The sequence below is a fragment of the Schistocerca piceifrons genome, chromosome 1 (genome assembly GCF_021461385.2).
Source record: "Schistocerca piceifrons isolate TAMUIC-IGC-003096 chromosome 1, iqSchPice1.1, whole genome shotgun sequence".
NCBI lineage: Eukaryota > Metazoa > Arthropoda > Insecta > Orthoptera > Acrididae > Schistocerca > Schistocerca piceifrons.
In genome coordinates, this window is record NC_060138.1 from 921,657,137 (window position 1) to 921,681,038 (window position 23,902).

Genomic DNA, 23,902 nt, shown 5'->3' on the forward strand with positions numbered 1-23,902 from the left:
CAGCTCTAACACCCACTACTGCAGAAATTTTCCCATGAGTGATCCCACCAACCCCACCTATGCTGTCACCTATAAGCTTTGCCAACCTCCCCTTCCCATACCTGTTGAGGTGCAGGCCATGTCTAGTGAAACCCGTCCTGCTGATAGATTACACCGACACCACTGACATGTGACCCATGCTTTCTGTCATCAGCGCACCCCCAAGTCTCATGTAATTACCCCTGACGGCTGTATTAAGATGAGGCCAGTCGTGACGCTGAAACAGTTCCACGAAATGCACATTCGTGTTGCCAGTCTGAGTGGCTATCTTTTCCAGGTCACCATCTATGTTATACTCCCCATCCCTATCAATACTATTACCAGCCCCACCCACAATCACTACCTGATCCTCTTTAGTAAAATCCCTACATAACCCCCCTATGTTAACAGTCACCTGAGCCAACCCTGCATTAGGCTTCACAATGCTGGTGACCTGGTACTCACTCCCCAGCACTTCCTGCAACTACTGGCCTACACCTCTGCCATGAGAACTACCTAACAGCAGAACCTTCTTCTTCCTCTTCGACTTTGCAACTGTTCTAGGCACAGTAACTACTGAGGTCTGCTGCATACTTCCTACATCTACAGCTACTAGAGATTCCTCTCCACTAGACTCTGACAGTTGGTCATATCTATTGTAAACACCAATAGTAAAACTATCTGAAAATCTTCTTCTCCCAGCAGATCTCTTGCCAACAGCCAGCTCCCATTCCTCAACCCCCTTCTCCCTCCTCATCTTATCTAGCCCCTCCTGTGTGTTTTTCAACTGCACCTGAAGGGCACAGATCTGACGCTCCTGCTCCTCTATCAACTTACTCTTGCTACATAACCTGCAGTTCCAGGAGAGGATTTCACCAGAATGCCCACTGGCTTCCCCACTGCATTCCCCCGAGTGAAAATACTTCGAACAAGTCTCACACCGCGATCCACTGCTCACGAACCTACGGCAAAGCCCACACTTCTCACTCATGGTAAAATTTTACTTTTTCTAAGTTCCGCTACTACAATAAAAAGATGTTAGAAACCTGACTACAATAATCACAAACTTACCCTACAAGGGAAGTAACTACTATTATTAACAGTATTAATAAACAACAAATGTGAATATAACAAAAGACTAATACAGAAAGAGAATCAAACGTCTAATGACACAGTAACGAAGCTAAAAACAGTTCCCAAAAGGTTCTTCTGAAATTATTTCACCAGAAAACACCAAGAACACCGGTTGAAGACTACTAAAGTTCCTAAATAAACCACTGTACACGAACAATTAATTAGTACTTAGCTTTCGATGCGCCGCTACAGCTGCAACTGGTCAGCGCGGAATGAAAACACAGGCAAGAGGTTTAAGTTGCTCGATACGAAACACTCACAAATATCAGGTCACAACACAAGAAAGGCGGAGGTGAATGAAGAAACTACTAATACATCACTTATATAGTAAATATTATCACAAAAACCCTTAAAATATGTATCTGAAACCTAAAAATATATGAAAACTTAGAGAGCGATCTCACACGCAGTCACTCGCTTATGACGTCACACCAATGACTGGTAATGACGCAATTTGGAAGCTTATACTCATGTGATGGAGTACGGTATGTCTTTGTTGTACTGTACTTTGCAAATAAACTAGCAGAGACTGTGAGATCGGTAAATAAATTAACAAATCTTAGCGCAGTGTGAGAGATACTGCCTGCCAGACGCAAGCCTCGAGCCCCGAGCTCACTCACTGAAGCCGCGCACGTAGGACCAGAGCCCCACAGACAGGAATACTTGGCTTGCGTTGGGACGAACAGGTACGACACACTGATAGGCTCAACCGCTGCTAGTACGGAGAGGTACGTCGTGTGATGACGCCACACGTTCAACGTTTGTCATCCACTTTTAGGGTACCTTCCAACACCTGCCACCCCACATATCTTACATCAAATTACTTGTCTCAGGGTCATCTACGTCTCTTCGAAGGTTTTTAAACATTAATAAGGATCACCCTGTATACCGCAACCAGTCATAATAATTATGGCGCCGCGCGGAATAGCCGCGCCGTCAGACGCGCCTTGTCACGGCCCCCGCGGCTGCCCCCGTCGGAGGTTCGAGTCCTCCCTCGGGCACGGGTGCGTGTGTCGTCCTTGCTTAACTTTGTTTAAGTTAAATTAAGTAGTGTGTAAGCTTTGGTATCGATGACCTTACCACAAATTTCCAAAAATTATTGATTGCTCATTTTGTAACATGATCAACGACCTTGCTGCAGTGTTCACACCGGTTCCCGTCAGATCACCATAGTTAAGCGCTGTCTGGCTGGGCTAGCACTTGGATGGGTGACCATCCGGTCTGCCGAGCGCTGTAGGTAAGCGGGGTGCACTCAACCCTTGTGAGGCAAACTGAGGAGCTACTTGATTGAGAAGTATCGGCTCCGTTTTCGGAAACTGACATACGGCCGGGAGAGCGGTGTGCCCCTCCATATCCGCACCCAGTGTCACCTGTGGGCTGAGGATGAAACGGCGGCCGGTCGATACCTGTGGGCCTTCATGGCCTATGTGGGAGGAGATTAGTTAGTTTTAGTTTTAATTTTATAACATTAAGTGAAGTGTGAAACATTGCGAGTCACTGGTGATGATCTTCAGGCACCTCGTGATAAAAGAAATTAAATACTGCTTACCTTGGTATAAACATTAATGGTAAACAGCTTGAGCATGGAACATGGTGTGACGCAACAAACTCTGCATTCGTTGGTCCGCTAAATCATCCGGTTCTAGCTTCATAGACAGTGGCTTTTGGAATAACAGGAGAAATGCGGGAGTCATATTCTCGCTCCACGGAATCTGCTCATCAGTGAGTTGCTTCATCTGGATATGGTATACGTGATGGAATTTGTGGTGTCTCTCCTTGATGATGCTATGTCGTATTAGCGTGATATCTCTCGCGGTTCCCACTGTTCCGATTAAATCTTTACCTGCATAAATACTACGCAAACCATAAAACGTTGCATGCTGTAGGGTACCTTATGTTACTGGTAATCATTCCCCCCTCTGTTTCACTGGCAAATGGACCGAAAGGACTGTTTATGTGGCATCATTTTTCGTATTTGTCTTAGCAGTTGGTGTCAGCATGATTTCTCGCTGTTGCAAATGTAACGCAGTTTAGTTACTGTGTGAATCGTCAACTTCGACGTTGCGTGTAACTAGTTCATCTTTTGTATGTAGAACAGCAAACTGTGAAATAAAAATCAGTTATTACCGTAGGTCCTTCTTTCTATGGGCTTTAATTCAGCCCTTGTAGAATGATCGGTATTTATATAGCTGCTTACGTGGCATAGTACACACACAGTAATTTACCACCATGATCATTAATTTTTTTTATTTCTTTTGGCCATCAGTCTTCTGACTGGTTTGATGTGGCCCGCCCGAATTCCTCTGCTGACCCAACCTCTTCATCTCAGAGTAGCACTTGCAAGCTACGTCCTCAGTTTGCTTGATATATTTCAATCTCTGTCTTCCTCTACAGCTTTTGCCCTCTACAGCTCAATGTAAGCCATTCCCTGATGTCTTAAGAGATGTCCTATCATCCTGTCCCATCTCCTTGTCAGTGTTTTCCACATATTCCTCCCCTCTCCAATTGTGGGAAGAATCTCCTCGTTCCTTACCTTATCAGTCTACCTAATTTTCAACATTCGTCTGTAGGACCACATCTCAAATGCTTCGATTTTTTTTCTGTTCCGGTTTTTGCAACAGACCATGTTTCACTAGCATACAGCGCTGTGGTTCACAATCTCAGAAATGTCTTCCTCAAATTAAGGCCTATGTTTGATTCCAGTAGACTTCTCCTGGCCAGGAATGTCCTTTTTGCCAGTGCTAGTTTGCTTTTTGTGTCCTCCTTGCTTCGTCCGTCATTAGTTTTTTGCTGCCTAGCTAGTACAACTCCTTAACTTCGTCTTCTTCGTGACTGTCAATCCTGATGTTAAGTTTCTCGCTATTCTCACTTTTGCTACTTCTCATTCCTTCCGTCATTTTCGATTTACTCTCAATTCATATTCTATATTCATTAGACTGTTCATTCCATTCAGCAGATCATGTAATTCTTCTTCACTTTCGCTCACGATGGCAATGTCATCGGCGAATTGTATCATTATCTTTTCACTTTGAATTTTAATTCCTCTTCGGAATCTTTCTTTTATTTCCATCACTGCTTCTTCGATGGACAGACTGAACAGCAGGGGCAAAATGCTACACCACTGTCTTACACCCCTTTTTAATCCGAGAATTTCGATGTTGGTCGTCCACTCTTATTATTCCTTTTTGGTTCCTGTACATATTGTATACACCCGTCTCTCCCGATAGCTTACCCCTATTTTTCTCAGAATTTCGAATATCTCGCACCATTTTACACTGTCGAACGCTTTCTCCAGGCCACCAGTCCTATGAACGTGTCTTGATTTTTCTTTAGTCTTGCTTCCACTATCTTGAACATGAATCTTGAAAGGTGTCGAGGGACGTTATTATGTCCTGCTTCCAGATAAGACGTGTACTTTGGAACATGCGTGTGTTCGTTGTAATTGCCATCACATTGCGGAAGCGGGTAGCTCCTAATTAATCCCCATAATTGATCCAGAACACGCAGAACCGTCCCGGAGATGAGTGTGGTAGGCGCATGCATGCCGTATCCACACCTGTGGCGGCGCCCTTCACGCTGCGAACCAGCGCTAGGCACAGAGGCCGACAGCCAACGCTGGCAAATTACCACTTAACACGGGCCTCAGCCGCGGCGGCAGACGGGGCTGGTGATATGGGCTGCAGCGTCCCGGGGGCGGGGGCGTAGCGTTCGCGGCGGTAGCGGCGGCGGCGGCGGCGGCGGCAATATCGCCTTTGTGGGGCGTCGGTGGCGGCCATTCAGGCCGTGGCGCCACGGGGCCCGTTAATTGCGGGCGGCGCGGTTTTCCGTCACAGGCGGCCCGCTATGAACCGACCGGGCCGGAAAATGTGCGCTCTCAGAAAAGCCTGCGAGGATCTGTGTAATGGAGTGGCACTTAGAAGGCGACCAACTTCCGTGTCTACAATTTGCTTTAAAAAGACAATTAAAACTTCATCAGGGAACAAAACTAACTAAATGAATGGAAACCAACATCTGACGTATCTGTTCTGACACAGGAACAGGAAACTGCTCTGCACCGAAGCAGTTTCCTTTTGTAGTCATCTCTATTTTCTTCAAACGTTTTCTTCTTTCGTTCCTTATTCTGCTCTTTTTTTTACTATTAGAGTCAGTCTTGCAGCTGGGCTGTTTTCAATGTAACGAACATTTTGCAACAGTCTTTTTTGTCGTGACGTACTGTAATGCATTTTAGGACATGGTACACTCTACACCTACATCTGCATACATCTTCCACATACACAGCAAGCCACCATACGTCGCATGGCAAAGGGTGCCACGTACCACTATTAATCAATTCCTTTCCTGTTACACTTTCAAATGGAGGGTGCGAAAAACGATGGTCTAAGAGTCTCCTTACGATCCCTGATTTTTCTTATTTTCGTGGCCCCTACGCGAAGTGTACGTTGGCGGCATTAGAATCGTTCTATAGTCAGCATCAGTTGCTGATTCTTTAATTTTATGTAGTATGGCCATGCGAGAAGAGCGTCGTGTTCCCTCTTGGGAATCACATTGTAGTTCATGAAGCACTTCCGTAATACATGCGTCCTGACCGAACCTACGGGTAAAAAATGGCTCTGAGCACTATGGGACGTAACATCTGAGGTCATCAGTCCCCTAGAACTTAGAACTACTTAAACCTAACTAAGGTAAGGACATCACACACATCGATGCCCGAGGCAGCACCGCAGCGGTAGCGTGGTTCCAGACTGAAGCGTCTAGAACCGCTCGGCCACACCGGCTGGCGATCCTATCGGTAACAAATCTACCAACACGCATCTACGTCGCCTCGATCTCTTTCTTTAATCCGGCTTGGTGAGGATCAAACACTATGGATGAGCTAGAGCCTCCCAAAATTGACCCAATAAAACGAAGTCGAGCATTCACCTTCCCTACCAACAGCGTGACGTGCGCATTCCATTTCATACCGTTTTTCAAGGTTACTCTTAGAAATTTATTCGATGTCATTGTGTCGTACCGAACCCGACTAGTGGTATATTTGAACGTCACAAGATTCTTTTTCCTCTTCTTCCGCATTAACTTGCATTTTCCTATATTTAGAGCAAGCTGTCATTCATGATACCAACTAGAAATTTCGTCTAAGTCATCTTGTAAATTCCTATAGTCACTCAACGACCATACCGTCCCACACACCTTAGCGTCATCAGCAAACAGCCACGTATCTTTCTTTATTTTGTACATGGCTGCATTGCAGCAACGGTTACAGAATAGCTGATCAATAAGACAGCCAAACAGTTACAATAAATTGTGGTATTAAATTAAATTTAGCCATCGTTTCAACGGATTTAAAACCGTGTTCTTCAGAAGAACATGAAAAAAACTTCACATTAGCAGTCAGTAAACAAAGCGTTCTAACATCTCCACATTAAATGTGTCAGCAACGAACTGAAAAGTCATTTGTGAAATTTAAGTGCTCTAAAATCAAGGGCTTGTTACATCAGTAAAATCAGTCACATAAAACGCCAGAACGTGTTAACAGCTACATGCCGACTACTTGTCCTTTTGAAGAACACGGCTTTAAATCCGTTGAAACCAAGGCTAAGGTTAACTAAGTACCATTTACTGCAACTGGTTGGCTGTCTTATTGACCTACTACTGGTATTTCTTTCTGATGTGGACTTTCACAAAGGAACTTTAAATAAATACATGAAAAATAATTATTTTTTGCCCAGCGTAACACAGCACAAACTTCGGTGTTCAAGCAAATAACAGAATATAACATTCTAGCTGGCTCTCCTGCCACCAAATGAAGGCCGAAACGTGGGAATTTTTAATATGTTCGGCAAATATATGGTCCCCATGCGGGAGCGGTAAAATCTGACCTCTGTCAGTACCACACGAGACCCAGAGTTCCCTCGTACAGTAAATCACTAGCCCACTATCTAGACATACTCAGTTCTCAACGAATAGCAGGCGTATCTTAAGTACGCCACACGAGGTAAATCGTACAACGCACAGGCCAAGATGTAACTCTGGTGCTGACTAAATAGTCACATCTAAGACTAGTATTCGGACTGCTTTTCTTGAGGTAGTATTTGGCAAGACACTACAGCCAAAATTCTTTACATACCTGCACTCTTTTTTTCCTTTATTTATTTATTTATTTATTTTTTACACCTAAGAGGTCCCTGCTTTTTCACAGAAATCTAACGCCTTATATCATTTATCACAATATACCGCACCCTAAAGTAATTTTTATAGTTCAAGTTTTTTTACATTAAATGTAAAATATCAGTCGAGCTTATTATATCGTAGCAAAGCAAAGAACAAAGCTTCGCCTTCTGGCCCTGATGGTTCAGTAGGGACCGGCCGAGAGTCGTGTCACTGTCTGCCAACGGCGCCACTGCGTGTTGTATGGTTGTATGGAGCTCCATGTGATCAGTATACCGCTCTTCCGTCCGTTGTCGACTTTCGTGACCTTGCCATTTCAGTTGCCATCACGAGCCGATCTAGTTTTCCCACCAAGGGAAAATCCCCAGGAGTACCAGGAACTGAATCCATATCCTTTGCATAGCAGCCAGACACGCTGACCACTGAGCTATAGGACCGGACTGTTATGGCGTACAGCGACACTGTTTTGCCAAACAACTCAAAAGGCTAGGACAGGGCATCGGTTAGCTGCAGCGCAGCCTTATGGACCACATTATGTGGCTAATCATAGTCGCTGTTTTTCGGGTAGGCGGGTCTTCTACCATCTTTGTTAAATGGTAAAGGCCTGGCTGGTGTTACTCATATAGTCAAGCAAGAAGTGTGAAAGGCTGTATTAGTAGCCGCAGCCTGTAACGAATGTTCCAAGAACGACGTTTTCACAGTCGAAAGAATGTTGTATCACTTGACAGCCATCGTAAACTTATTACCGAGTGTGAGGAAAGTTTTATGAATATGAATAGTGTATGAAATTCACAAGTGCTAAATACACTCATGGGCATTTGAATGAGAGGCACACATAAAAAAAAAATAAAAAAAGGTTCAAATGGCTCTGATCATTATGGGACTTAACATCTGAGGTCATCAGTCCCCTAGAACTTAGAACTACTTAAACCTAAGGACATCACACACATCCATGTCCGAGGCAGGATTCGAACCTGCCTCCATAGCGGTCTCGCCTTTCTAGACTGAAGCGCCTAAAACCGCTCAGCCATCCCGGCCGGCAGAGGCAAACATCAGTAGCGTATAAAATCTTATATGCCCTCATGATAACAACAGCATCCGCTGTTTCGAGTCACGAAGATTTGTCGGAACTGGGACCTACATGCCGCTCAACGACATTCCAGCAGCCACAGAAGGGTGAAGTTCACTTTTTAAAGTTTTTCTTGAACATCTCGAAAACCGCTACGTCTAGCGAAAATGTTTCTCAACATAAGATAAAACTATGTCAAATTTCTTACAAACATTGTCCCATTCATATTTTCTCTGGGAATAATAGCTTCCACGTGGCAGGGGATGGAAAATTGCAGTGTTTTAATGTTACAAAATCGATGTTTATTCTGTACCACATCTAAGTGCAGTAGAACCTTAGTAAGGGATAAGTTGTGTTCTGGGGGTATAACAGTGTGGAAAGGCGTGCGTAGAGGTTACAATCATGGGAGGATGGTAGGTGGCGCGGATTGTGGTCATCCACTTCTTCATAGGTCTGTAGAATGAAGAGCGGGCAGACAACACCCGATTTTCTCTTCAACACTACGTCACAAAAAAGCAACTTCAGGGCATTTCACAAAGTTATGCCGATACTTCCGCTGCTCATCTTGTGAATCGCTGGTGACGCAGTGTGCAGGCATTCCCGTTGGGTTTGGAGGAGTTCATTTTCCACTAAGTGTTTTAACATTACGTTAAATACAAATGTGAGGCTTGATAATACAATCGCATATAGACACACTCAGGGTAAATCTCTGCAAACTGCTCTACATAACTACTTGGCAAATTGATTCTAGTCCTCCTATACGGAAATTCTTCCGAAATTCTTCCGGGAATGACGACTTCTTCTACCCATGAGCACTGCTTGCTTTTACGTTGTGATGACTATATCACACTGGACTCGCATTCTGGAGGACGACGGTTCAATCCCGCGTCCGGCTATCCTGATTTAGGTTTTCCGTGATTTCCCTAAATCACTCCAGACCAATGCTGGGATGGTTCCTTTAAAAGTGCATGGCCGACTTCCTTCCCCGATGACCTCGCTGTTTGGTCTCTTCCCCAAAACAATCCAATATAGACTATATCGTTCATCTAGTGGAGTTATTTTCAGTTTATTAGGTGAGCAGTCATCTGTAGTTGTGAAAGAAGCTTTCATGTAGAATACGTTCCTGTAAACAATGGCTGAGAGGTGCTTAATTTGTAAGTGCGACTGTGTCAGTGACCTACGCAGTGCTGGTGGGAAACCGATTGAATTGGTAAATGTGGCGTCTCGCTGCTGTCTGCCCGCGACGGCATATTGTTAAGCGGTCTAATTGTGCCGTTATCGCTTGGGGCGAATTAATGAATGACCAGAAAGTTATTGAACTTCTCTCGGCATTAACTGTTTTATTGGTATTCAGCAATAATCTCTTCCATTCACGAGTAACTCCTTCCCTTTCATGTGTTTCGACTCTTATAACTCCATTCCGATTTCTGAAAGTTGTAATTAACCTTATGCTCCCTGTATTTTATACGTGTTACCTTTAGAACTTTAAAGACTTAAGAGAAGGTAGTTTTCTCCCAACACTTGATTATAACGCACAATCAATCATGTAAAACTGTTAGCAAAGTTCTCTTTTGGGATTTTGTCCAACTGACTTGGCACAGTCACGCCATCTTCGGTCGTGAAGAAGCATTAGAGACCCATTCTGCACTTTTTCGTTTCGTGGTAGGTTCGAATTTATATCAAATTTATGTCACCAAGTCTCGTCACCCATGATATTTTTCTTCCAGAAAGGAGCTTTCAGCGTTTTACATGTCAGTCAAATCACGACAGCCGCCCACGCGTCGTTGTTTTTATTCAGGGGCAGTGTACGTGAAAAACTTCCCACATTTTTTTTTGCTTTTTTTTTTTTTTTTTTTTTTTTTGCTACAAAACTTCTCGGAGAACGGCATGAACGCTTGATTTAGACATGTTCACTTCATTGCTCCTTTGCAGTCTGTGACACAACGACGTTGACGCACAGTCTCCTTACAACTGGTCGAATGTACATCAGCTGTCTACAGTTTTTAGTGCAAGCTGCCACCCAAGTTACTACGCTGATGTCGCTTGCACCACAGGAATAAGATCACACTTGGAACTTATCGGACGGATGGCGTATTTGTTGGTGATTAGCCAGAAATAGAAGTGCATTTGCTAATACTTGTTGTAATTTCCCCATTTGTGGCACTGAGAGTTAGTTTACAAGAGGGATTTCCCACGATTGTGCAGCTGCCGTGGAGCCGGCGGCGGCGCCGCTGGGGGCCGTCCCGGAGGCGGAGTCGTCGGCGGGCTCGGGGTCGGGGGCGGCTCCGCTGGAGCCGCTGGGCCCCGCGTGGCAGGCACTGCACGCCGTGGCGCTGGTGTCGCTGGCGCTGGCCGGCTCGGCCGCCAACGTGCTCGTGCTCGCCGTCTTCTACCGGCGGCCCGCGCTGCGCTCGCCCTCCAACAGGTAGGCGGCGCCTGCACCACTGCGCTGCGCGTACACAACTCTGCCACAGACAGACATCATTCACCGCCAAGGGCTGCTAACAATTTCTGTCAATCGAGGAACCAGTTTCGGTCCCCGGACTATCATCCCGTTCATAAATGAATTTGCAACATCACAGAAGCTGTCACATAATAAAAGCCATGAATTTGTTGTCACATCCATATATATTAAAAAATCGTATGTACCTATGTATTTCCACATTCCCAACTAAAACATCTGACCGATTTCCGTCAAACTTTGTGCATACACTTCTGGCCATTAAAATTGCTACACCACGAAGATGACGTGCTACAGAAGCGAAATTTAACCGACAGGAAGAAGATGCTGTGATATGCAAATGATTAGCTTTTCAGAGCATTCATACTAGGTTGGCGCCGGTGGCGACACCTACAACGTGCTGACTTGAGGAAAGTTTCCAACCGATTTCTCATACACAAACAGCAGTTGACCGGCGTTGCCTGCTGAAACGTTCCTCGTGTAAGGAGCAGAAATCCGTACCATCGCGTTTCCGACTTTGACAAAGGTCGGATTGCAGCCTATCGGGATTGCGGGTATCGTATCGCGACATTGCTGCTCCCGTTGGTCGAGATCCAATGACTGTTAGCAGAAAATGGAATCGGTGGGTTCAGGAGAGTAATACGGAACGCTGGCTGACTCCCAACGGCCTCGTATCACTAGCAGTCGAGACGAGAGGCATCTTATCCGCATGGCTGTAACGGATTGTGCAGCCACGTCTCGATCCCTGAGTCAACAGATGGGGACGTTTGCAAGACGACAACCATCTGCACGAACAGTTCGACGACGTTTCCAGTAGCATGGACTATCAGTTCGTGCCTGTGGTTATCCCTCACTCTCCATCACAGACAGGAGCGCCTGCGATGGTGTACTCAACGACGAACTTAGGTGCACAAATGGCAAAACATCATTATTTCGGATGAATCCAGGTTCAGTTTACAGCATCGTGATGGTCCCATCCGTGTTTGGCGACATCGCAGTGAACGCACATTGGAAGCGGTTATTCGTCATCGCCATACTGGCATGTCACCCGGCGTAATGGTATGGGGTGCCATTGGTTACACGTCTCGGTCACCTTTTGTTCGCCTTGACGGCACTTTGAACAGTGGACGTTACATTTCAGATGTGTTAACACCCGTGGCTCTACCCTTCATTCGATCCCTGTGAAACCCTACATTTCAGCAGGATAATGCACAACCGCATGTTGCGGGTCCTGTACGGGACTTCTGGATACAGGAAACGTTCGACTGCTGCCCTGGCCAGCCCATTCTCCAGATCTCTCACCAATTGAAAACGTCTGGTCAATGGTGGCGGAGCAACTGGCTCGTCACAATACGCCAGTCACTATTCTTCATGAACTGTGGTATCTTGTTGAAGCTTCATGGGCAGCTGTACCTGTACACGCGATCCAAGCTCTGTTTGACTCAATGCCCAGGCGCATCAAGGCCATTATTACGGTCAGAGGTGGTTGTTCTGGGTACTCTATCAGGATCTATGCACGCAAATTGCGTGAAAATGTAGTCACACGGCAGTTCGAGTATAATATATTTGTCCAATTAATACCCGTTTCTTCTTGGTGTAGCAATTTTAATGGCCAGTAGTGTATATTCTTGCTGTCTGGAAAGAATTACTGTGGAGGTAAGAACAACCTACCTATCGAAGAGGCGGAGGTGTGGTGAAAAAGCAGTGTGGCCCGCTACGTGCGAATACATAGCTTCTGTTCAAACAGTATTCGGGGCGAGAGCACTTAGTGACTCGCAACAGACTTTATAATTTCAAACGTTTATGAAACCCCACGAAATGATGATAGGAAAAAAGCTTATCGCTTACATTTTAGCATTTCATGCACTAAAACTGCTGCATGAGGCATGACGTTTTAATTTCTTAGTTCCTTATTACTAACTGTATTTGTGACATGTTTCGCAGATAGTATTCACTTGTACCACTGAATATACCAACATAATTATAACTTCTTACGACACAAACTTTTGCAGATGTGACGCCATAAACAATGAGATGCGTGAAAAACTGCCGCATCGTGCAAAACGTTTAAATTTATTTCTTCGTTGCCACTAACTCAACTCGCAACACAATTGGAGCCAGTATATACATATGGCGGTAAATGCACCTAAGAAGTTATATCATTGCACGACACACAGGTAAGGAGATACGACGTCATAAACACCGTGTTTGGTGAAAATGAGACTGCTGGACGAAATTGGTTAGATGTACAGGTAAATACGTAAAAATACGTGTAAAATATGTTAAATATATAAGAAATTTCCTACACGGACAACACTAAGGGTACACAGCTCCTCCTAAAGCTCTGGATCGATTTCAGCCAAATCTGGTACACACGTTATTTTCTACCTGGAAAGAAATACTGATTTGGGGGGGGGGGGGGGATAACCAGGAATAGCAACCAGAAACTGAATAGGAGTAGATGGACAGAAGAAGGGGAGAGGAGAAGATAGACAGACAAAGGAAAGAGGAGGAGAGATGAACAGAGACGGGGGTGAGGAAGAAATGGTCAGAGAAAAGGGAGGAGGGGATGGACAGGCAGAGGGGCAGGAGTGAGTGGCAGAGAGAGAGAAAGGAGCAAATGGACAAGTAGTGGGGTGGAGGAGATGGAACGAGAGTGGGGGCAGATGGACAGAGAGCGGAGGAAGGGGAAAATGGACTAACAGATTAGAATAAATAGACATCCAGTGGTGCCGGGTACTCAGCTAGTAGTAATATAAATTACATCGTCAGTCACAAAATGTGCCAGACGCTTCAGTGATTCATGCTAGACATCTGACGCTATTGATTTTTTACCTCCTTATGTTTTCTTGTTAATGCTTTTATGAAGCTGATGATAGTCTATGGAACGAAACTGGTTGTCCAATAAACAAATTTTATCAGAAGCTCCTTGCTATAAATCATATGTACGAACTGTGGGCCACCGCCTTCTGAAAATCTATTCGGATGGCTGTGCTGATTCAGCTTGTGTATGCTAGCTGAAGATGCAGATCATATACGTCGTATAGTCCCACGTGTCTTCTGTGGGAACACTGGCTTATGCGGGGAACCGAGGAAATCGGTTGAAAGTGTGACAGTCACACAGTAATTCATATTATGAACCGTTCGCCAGGAATGTGAATTCTCCGATTAAGCATGTAACTACACACAATAAAGGTTATTACTATTATTAATGAATTTATAAAAGTAGGAGCACAGCATTACATACGTCAGAACGTGAGATATTTCGCTGGTTTTAACATGTTACATTCAAATTTTATTGTTATGCGACCATCTCTTCCAAACTGTCTCTTAACTTTCATAAAACCCATCAGAAACAGTAAAATCAAATACGAATAATTTGATCTCCACCGATAATGAAATGTGAAATAGTACCAGTGATTGCCAATACTCAACTACTTAGATTACGATTTCCTATGTTAAACTGTATGCAAATCTAAAGGAGAATCCACTGTGAAATTAGGTTGGACTCGTTGTGGATGAGGTGACACACTGCTCTATTTGCAGAATCGCCGCTCAGTTCCACACGTCTGGAAACACAAGGAAGGTTATAATGTCGGCCTGGGCTGTGTTGTGTGGGACCAGAGAGAAAAAAAGCCGCCCTGGAGCCGATAGTCTGAAGTCAAACTAAGCAGATTACATCTTCAGGATGTGATGGATAACCGATTCTGTTTCTCACGAGCTGTGTGGCAATGGGAATAAGTTGGAGACATTTCGGAGCACCAAGACTCACAAATTTTTTATCTGGTTAACAACTTGAATTGCGAACAGAGGAGGCCAGCATCTTGTGAAACATCATCTAATTGTTCGACACTTGTTAGTATTCAGCCAATCAGAATTATATGAAGATGGTGTCTGTTCTTTCAGAGATGTCCGAAAGATCAGCCAATTTCTTCCTGCAGTTAAATTTTCACGAAACACGGTGTTTATGACGTCATATGGCCTTACCTATGTGTCGTGCAATGATATAATTTCTTAGGTGCATTTAGCGCCATTTGTGTAGCAGTAGCAGTAATCCACGCGCTTTCAAATCGAAACTGATGAGTCTCCTCATGGGTCACTCCTTCCATTCTGTCGAGGAGTTCCTTGAAAAATTAAGCTGATTCTCATTGTATTGCTGATAGCGTTTGCTTAAAGTTATGGACTGATTTTCTTTCAGGTTCATGAGCATTTATTTTTATCTGTTATTACTTTTATGTTGTAAGCTCATGTACTGACACGTTCCATGACCTTGGAGATTTGCTCCTCAATTTGGTCCTACGGAACTTGACATGTAAATAAAAAGTAAATAAATCAGATACCATTAGTGATCTTGCAGCTCTCTAATAATGAAATCACGACCATTAGCTGCTTATAGGCGTTGATAAATATCAACGGGGACAGTTGAAAATGTGTGCACCTACCCGGAATCGAACACGGGATCTCCTGCTGATATGGCAGACGCTCTATCCGACTGAGCCAACGAGGACACAGAGGATAGTGCGACTGAAGGGATTTATGTCTGGCACGCTCCCCGTGACATCCACATTTCCATCTTACTGTCCACATACTACATTTTTAGTGCCCCTGCCCACTACACTCATTATTCGCGGCACTTAGTCTGCCGATTCCCGTCAGAGTTTGAGCAACGTGAGAGCATCCGCACTGAAGAAGATACCATCTTCATATCGATAAGGCTTACCGGCCAATGCTCTTCTTCGGTGCGGATGTACTCACATTGCTCGAACTCTGACGAGAATCGGTATATTGCCGCGAGTAATGAGTATAGTTGGCAGGGGTACTGCATATGTAGTGTGTGGAAAGTAAAATGGAAATGTGTCACGGAGAGCGTGCTGGAGTTAAGTTGTTGCAGCGCCTGTAAGCAGCTAATGGTCTGGATTTCATTGTAATTTCAATCAGAATTACGGTTCGCCAAAAAATACGGAGCACTGTTTTTCTTGTCGGAAGCGCTTTGCTACATTTCTAGAATTTAGTTGAAACTAAAAAACAAACTGTAGTAACAGAACCCAGTTAATGAAAATTTTTATGACGTTTTAAAACTTAAGAAATTTATGTTCGTAATATAACCAATGGATGGAAAGTCAGCCATAGGTATAAGCTATAATGTTATGTATATTGTTGTAACTCAATACTTGTACGAATTTTCACAGGAAACCAAACTCTATACGAAGAAATGAACTTCAAAGAAAAGCAATTTGTGCAATGTTTTGGACGGCTATATGTGTCTTTCAACAAGTGCACGGTCAAATGTGGTGACATGAACATGCGTGTGCAATGAAATAACATGTGAATATTGTGGCTCACAATGCTTGATACATGGACAAGTGAACTATACTTGTTCGAGCAGGTACTCACCTCATAGACGAATGCTGTTGGTCAGGGGTCTCTCCGCTGAAAATGCGAGTACGACGGGTAGTAACGACGCCCGGGCCGAAAAACTGGAGATCTTACGTCACAGGTTGGTGTTCTCAGGCAGGTATCTTAATGGGCAGACCTCTTCTCATGCAACCTACATTTCTACAAAGTCCAGGCCTGTCTGCGACGAGAGGCTTTCATCCGGCTAAGTTGAGCTTGAATGCAGACTGTGAAGCGAACTGTAGGGAAAAGCACTTTCAACTCTGGCAACATTCCGTAGTATTTTTCTATGGTCACGCACTAATATTTGGCAATCATGATCTGTGCGACTGCTTTTCCAGACATTTGAGTCACGTTCCACATCGCCTATCCAAGTTTTCCAAGGAATGAGTTTGCTAATTTCAACGATTGCTCAGTTTATTTATGGTGGTCTGCGTTCATTGAGTTCACTGTTTAATATAATAATCAGATGAATTCCAATGTCACTGATTTGATGAGTGATGATTTACGTGGGCCATATATTATAGGGCCAAATTAACCTATTTAATTAAAAATTCCAGTTAAAGTACTCCACCCACACGATAGACTAGGTATAAAACTCATTGTAAATTTACACTGTCCACAAAATTCTCACACCTGCAGGAGAAACAAAAGTCTGTGTTAAATTTTTCGGGCATAAACGATTTCCAACACTGTTACCAATTACCAACGCGGCATACCACTCCACTTTCTTCAGCCTACCAATCTTAAACGAGAAATTGATGACACCAAGTTCCGACTAGACGTGATCTTCATCACGTCTGCTTTGGATGTGAGAGAGAATCGTGGGTTGATGGCCGCTTCCGATTGCCAGACACTTCTTAAGAAGAGCAAACCAATAGTAGAGCGTCCATCCTTAAGCCTGTCCACTTTGTTGCTATTTTTTAATGTTCTTTATATTAAATTCTGTTTTTCTTGTGTCAATCTTGTGACTTGTCTCCATATTAAGCCACTATATCTCGCTTCTAAAAGTTAGTTCTAATTACTGGTGTTGTACCTAAGTCCTTCTTTATGATTTTCTGAGCCAATATTTGGCACTCTTGGCACGTTACCATGTGGGACTAGGACCATTATTTGTCATAGTTGCTTTCGGAAGCACCATGTATGAATGTATTGGCCTTCTGGATAATCTTTTCCGAGAATCTACAGTGTTTTTGATCTGCCAGTGGCTCTGTTGGCCGCTCGCGGCTGCCGCCCTGCAAGACACTGAAAACCCATGTGGAAGTAGGCTGTTTAGGTTTCTATATTGGTAACGCCACGTAGCGCTCTGTATGAAAATCACTGGCTGTGCTGTGTGCAGTCTTTGGCTGGTTTGCATTGTTGTTGGCTATTGCAGTGTTGGGCAGTTGGTTGTTAACAGCACGTAGCGTTGCGTAGTTGGAGGTGAGCCGCCAGCAGTGGTGGATGTGGGGAGAGAGATGGCGGATTTTTGAGAGCGGATGATCTGGACGTGTGTCCATCAGAGACAGTACATTTGTAAGACTGGATGTCATGAACTGCTATATATATCATGACTTTTGAACACTATTAAGGTAAATACATTGTTTGTTCTCTATCAAAATCTTTCATTTGCTAACTATGCCTATCAGTAGTTAGTGCCTTCAGTAGTTTGAATCTTTTATTTAGCTGGCAGCAGTGGCGCTCGCTATATTGCAGTAGTTCGAGTAACGAAGATTTTTGTGAGGTAAGTGATTTGTGAAAGGTATAGGTTATTGTTAGTCAGGGCCATTCTTTTGTAGGGATTATTAAAAGTCAGATTGCGTTGCGCTAAAAATATTGTGTGTCAGTTTAGTGTTGATCAGAATAAGTAAAGAGAGTAAAGTCTGAGAACGTTCAGTTCTGCTCAGCTGTTTGAAAAGCAAATAACGTAAGAGGTTTATCAGCACAGTAATTCATTAATTTTTCTACTCCCCACATCCATCACTGCTGGCGGCTCACTTCCAACTGCGCAACGCTACGTACTGTTAACAGCTAACTGCCCAACACTACAATAGCCAACAACAATGCAAACAGCCACAGACTGCACACAGCACAGCCAGTGATTTTCATACAGAGCGCTACGTGGCGTTACCAATGTAAAAACCTAAACAGCCTACTTACACATGGTACAGAATCAAAGGGCGTTTTCACAGCTGCACGGAAGGATTCTATCTTTACAGTCGTCGGCTGCCCCGTGGGAGTCGTATGAGCGTTCACCATATAAATGAATCGAATTAAAAAAAATGTCGTTAGCATATTACCTGATTGAGCATCTCCCAGCGACTAGATCTTCTATCACAAGACAGTTTACGCGTTTACTACAAGAGAGACAGGAGCGTCATCTAACGGCTTACTAACGAAACTGACATTTAACTAATTCCGTGAACCACACCTCCAAGACCATGCAATGCTTACCGGTCTCCTTATCAGCCTCTGGCACTAGCGTAGTTCTGATGCTGTACAGAGGGCCACGGGGTCAGCATGCCTCTGTCCCAGTCGTTGTCAGCTCTCTGAACAATGAAGCCGCTCCTTCTCTTTCTCGTGGCGTCTCAAATGGCCGACGTCTGTACACACACCTCCTGTCCTCCTACAAAGGGAAAATCCCTGTTTACATCAACAACCTACTCCGTTTCCTCCCCATGGCAGCTTTTTGTTTATATTTTTTAACATCATAAAAATTCATTTCTTGTCATTAACCAAGAATTTATGCTTGTGGTGGCTTGTGTGCCTCGACGATACCCACAATTGACAAAAGCAGAAAATATAAAAATGCAGCAACGCCGGTCAGCTGCTGTTTGTGTATGAGAAATCGGTTGGAAACTTTCCTCATGTCAGCACGTTGTAGGTGTCGCCACCGGCGCCAACCTTGTGTGAATGCTCTGAAAAGCTAATCATTTGCATATCACAGAATCTTCATCCTGTCGGTTAAATTTCGCGTCTGTAGCACGTCATCTTCATGGTGTAGCAATTTTAGTGGCCAGTAGTGATGATGATGCCTGTAGGCAAATTAAAAAGCATTTGGAGGAAAAAGAAACACCTGTGTGAACATCAAGAACTCAGGTATCAAGCCAATACTAAGCAAAGAAGGGCAAGGCGAAAGGTGGAAGGAATAAGTTGGAAGACTGTGCAAGGGATTTCACTTGAAGACTATGTTATGGAAAGGGAAGAGGAAGTAGCTGCAGATGAACTGAGAGAAATGATATAGCGAAAGGAATTTGACATAGCACTGAGAGACGTAAAACGAAACAATCTCTGGAGCAGATAACATCGCCACAGAGTTAGTAAGGTAAATGGGAGAGCCAGCCCTTATAAAACTATTCCACTTGGTGTGCAAGACATACGAGACTGGCAATATACGCTCAGCTGTGAAGAAGAGTGTAATAATTCCAAGTCCAAAGCTAGCAGAATACTAGTTTCCAGAAATTAAGTTTGAGGTCGATGACTTCCCTTAGAACTGCTTTCAATATAAACATTTAATATGGCTAGAAACAAATGGATGGGAACCATTGTACAGGAGAGTACTGGAAGATGAAAAATAATTAAACTGTTACGGAATACAGGAAATAGTATCTAAGAATAAAGGTCACTACATAGGCCAGGGAAAGTCTGATCTGATATTAACATATAGTAACCCCAGGTTACGCTACACACAAACGGTTAGTGTTTTTATCACGTTCAAATTGTCAAAGATTAGCCGTTGGCGATAGCACTATTATTTTTGCTGTCGAAAAAATAATAAAAAAATAATCTTGCAACCATCCGCTACAGATTTAGAGCAGAGACCCAACAAGGTCAAAGAGTGGTAGTGAGAGCCTCATTGATCGTGTCTTGTGGATTTCCTTTCCTCGAAAAATTTCGTAGGAAACATGTTGATACGATTCATTATTTTAAAACCAGGAAACATATTCTAATATAAATGTACCTCAGTTCGTGTGAAATATTGTCGTTCATCAAGATGAAAATAAAATTTTCTATACAAAAAGCTATTTTTGATAATGGTTCAAATGGCTCTGAGCACTATGGGACTCAACGTCTTAGGTCATAAGTCCCCTAGAACTTAGAACTACTTAAACCTAACTAACCTAAGGACATCATACACACCCATGCCCAAGGCAGGATTCGAACCTGCGACCGTAGCAGTCCCGCGGTTCCGGACTGCAGCGCCAGAACCGCTAAACCACCGCGGCCGGCTTTTTGATAATGGATAACCGGTATTGTAAGTTTGCTTGCCAAACTAAAGTCGTGCGATAAATAATAGTTAATTAGTAAATGTCATCGATAGTATAAAAGTAGTGTCTTTATTGAGCACAAGCGTTCATTTCTAAAAGCTACTTCTTGTTGAAGGCCAAATGTTGTTATTGAGGGAACTTCACTGCAAAAACAATTCGATGTATACATATCTGTGAATAATGTACTGCTTTCCCGTGTATGGCATCTTAATATAGTTTTTACGTTTTCCCCCGATTTGTTAACATACACATTGTGGAGGTAGGGAGTTTTGTTCCGCTGAATACAGAAATGTCGTTCAGTATTTTACTGCAGTCATCCGTTTGTGCTGGTAAGCTGCTTGATTATTTTATTCATAGCTGTTATTTTTCAGCAAATATTGTGTATATTTCAGATTAAAATTCGCACGTCAGTAGCACAGATATATTTTTTATTTCGCTTTAACGGTTTCAACAAATTACTTTGTCATCTTCAGCAGCCTACAAAATTAGAGCTAGTATAAATTATTAGACTTTGGCGAAATTTTTATGTAAAGTATAAGAATCTTACATAGTACTGGTTTAGCCGGCCTAAGTGGCCGTGCGGCTAAAGGCGCTGCAGTCTGGAACCGCAAGACCGCTACGGTCGCAGGTTCGAATCCTGCCTCGGGCATGGATGTTTGTGATGTCCTTAGGTTAGTTAGGTTTAACTAGTTCTAAGTTCTAGGGGACTAATGACCTCAGCAGTTGAGTCCCATAGTGCTCAGAGCCATTTGAACCAAGTACTGGTTTATCAGGTGTGAATTTACTGTAAATTATCTATCTGTCAATCTGTGTTTACAGTAATCACATACAAGATGTACAGTTTCGGACATATCATAGCATTATGCTTCTGTGAAGAAGATACTGACATCTGTTAAACCAATACTAAGTAAGTTCCTGTAACACAGTTCTTTTATTTCACATAAATGTGTGACCAAGTTCTAGTGATTTATAATACCGCTAATTTTGTAGGTTTCGGAAGTTGACAAATTAGTTTCTTGAAACCCTCCAAGCGAAATAAAAATATCTGTGCAAATGATGGAATTTTATTTTGAAATAGCGTGCATTATATATCGCTCTTAACAAGGGGAAGTGTAGTAAAATTTTGTATCAAAGTCTTTCATAACGTTAGACTGCTCTTCCCTACTGTCACATCCCCCACTCCTCTACTAAAATCTCTGCTACGTTTAAACGGCATATTACCATTCCTCCAGTACTGCGGCAGAAGTTTCTAACGGACAGACGGGCATCAACTGGCGCTCTAACTCACCACAGGCATGATCGATTGGGCTGACGTCACTACTCTGCTCCGCCGATTGAAATTCGTTCTCTCTCATATTTCACGCTACTGCTTTATGACCTTAACTTTGATCAACACAGAAGTTTTCACGCTCCGATTGAAAATGGACAGTACTACCCATTGGCAGTGGAGAGCTTTCACCGTCTGCATTCTATAGTTGTCCATTCAGTTTTACAGTTCATTGAGTGAGTCACAAAAAAGAGCCCTCCTCAGATAAATTTCATTTTTGTATGTTACATTCATCGGGTGTTCTCCAGCTTCTAATGAAACCACCCGTCCTGACATTCTGATGAATTCAAATATAGTGTAATGCGTACATTTAATTATTGTAACTGACGCTGCGACAAACTTGTTCGGCCTACAGTACCATTAACATTATATTTCGTGCTGTTTCTCTAATAGGAAAAAGAGTAGCACGAAATTGTAGCTTAGTAGGCTTTTATGTGGACTAGACAACCATGAGTTTAGGCGTCGGAAAATACCAATATTATGCTTGTTAATTAGAGGGTTGGTAGTTGTGTTCGTCCCGCCACCACTATATCTGGACTATGGAAGGCACGCCGAACTCTTCTGATTGGTGACTACTGATCCCCCTCGATATTACTACCAATTTGGCAAACAGTTCATTTACAAAAGTAACATAGTTTCATCACAGCACTCCTTCAAATCTATGTCACTGAAAATAACTGCAGAATTTATGGCTTCATTTGGTACGTTTAGTTGAACACATCCGTATAAAGTTGCGTACTCTTACGCTAGTTGAGTGATTATACTGCAACGTATATGTGCACATGAAACTATTTACATGTGAATTAGTTACACGAAACTTTACATAAAACTTAAACCGTAATGTTTCCTGGAACGTGTACACCCATGTGGCCGATACAACATGGAAGGTGATTCATCACTCCACATCCATTACAACGAATACGTCTTTAAACGTGTTTCTCAGCACGGTAGCCAGCAACAAACCACAGGATTCCATTGTACACAAAGTTACTCGCGGCGTAAAATATTCTCAATAATTTTGCCTCGAGAAGCTCTCTCCATAAAAATTCGAGCTTTCAGATGTAACTCCTATTGTCTTCAACAGAAGTGCAACTATCCTTTGTTTGCAGGCAGTATCTTGCCCATCTAGTGCTACAGCAAACACCTTTATTGTCATTACCAATTGTCAAGCCAGAGTCCACGGGCGTATTTTGTGACGGAGTTGTCGGTTATATTTATTCATATCTGAAAGCATTCACGATCCATATCTACAGATCTGTGGTCGGAATCCGGGCGTTACGATTCCCTATCGGTTCCATTACATTACGCCAGTCATTGCTAAACGTATTATGACCTACGGAAGTGATGAACACTTTGGTGAATTGCCATGTTTTCCTTATAATCATGCATCTTACAGGTATAATCATCTCATACTGTTCGTACATATCGAACGCTATAGTTGTCAGGCATTTCTACCTATAAGAATTTCTTGGATACAATTACTGCAGAGCTGAGTAGTGTATGAGCTCGCGAGATTTGCAGACATTAAAAGAAAGAACAGTGTTTGGTTGATCTCTATTTCAAGGATAGTTTGAAAAGGATTATTAGTAGCTACATCGCTTCGCCGCAGTGGAGTTGGTACTTTGGTGGAGGAACAGCATACATTGTTTTCCACCTAATGCGAATACATAAAATATTTTTAAACGCATCACGATGTGGAAACAAAGCTTTCGACAAATGATAGTAAGTAACATGGCCAATATGTTGCCATCTTGTTAGCTCTCACCACGTTCCTATCCACAGAAATACACCAGGTGTCTCTCCTAAAAATTGTCGTGTTCTTTGTCTCCGTGCCTTCCGACGACATTCTCAATTTTATTTCTATGATGTGATGATTTTGTAATGTCCAAATAAACACTAGTCAAGGACTGTTGGATGCGAAATCTACCAGAAACAGTAGTTTAGACATAACAACAGATACTGTTATGATCCCTGGAATCCCCGAGTATGAAACCTGTCGAACAAATGTGGAACATCAGTGAATAATCCAAACTAGGCACACTGCCTAACAAGAAAGCATATACTGTCTTGTATCGGAATGATGACTT

General features: G+C 43.2%; 1 protein-coding gene across 1 annotated transcript in view; it reads left to right on the top strand.

The window, feature by feature from the left end:
- The window catches only part of LOC124776526, a 128,818-nt gene that overhangs the window by 47,737 nt on the left and 57,179 nt on the right, over window positions 1–23,902 (top strand). Inside the window, exon 2 of the mRNA XM_047251556.1 lies at window positions 10,592–10,811. Within this exon, the coding sequence (XP_047107512.1) occupies window positions 10,592–10,811 (220 nt within the window). The remainder of the gene's footprint in view (window positions 1–10,591; window positions 10,812–23,902) is intronic.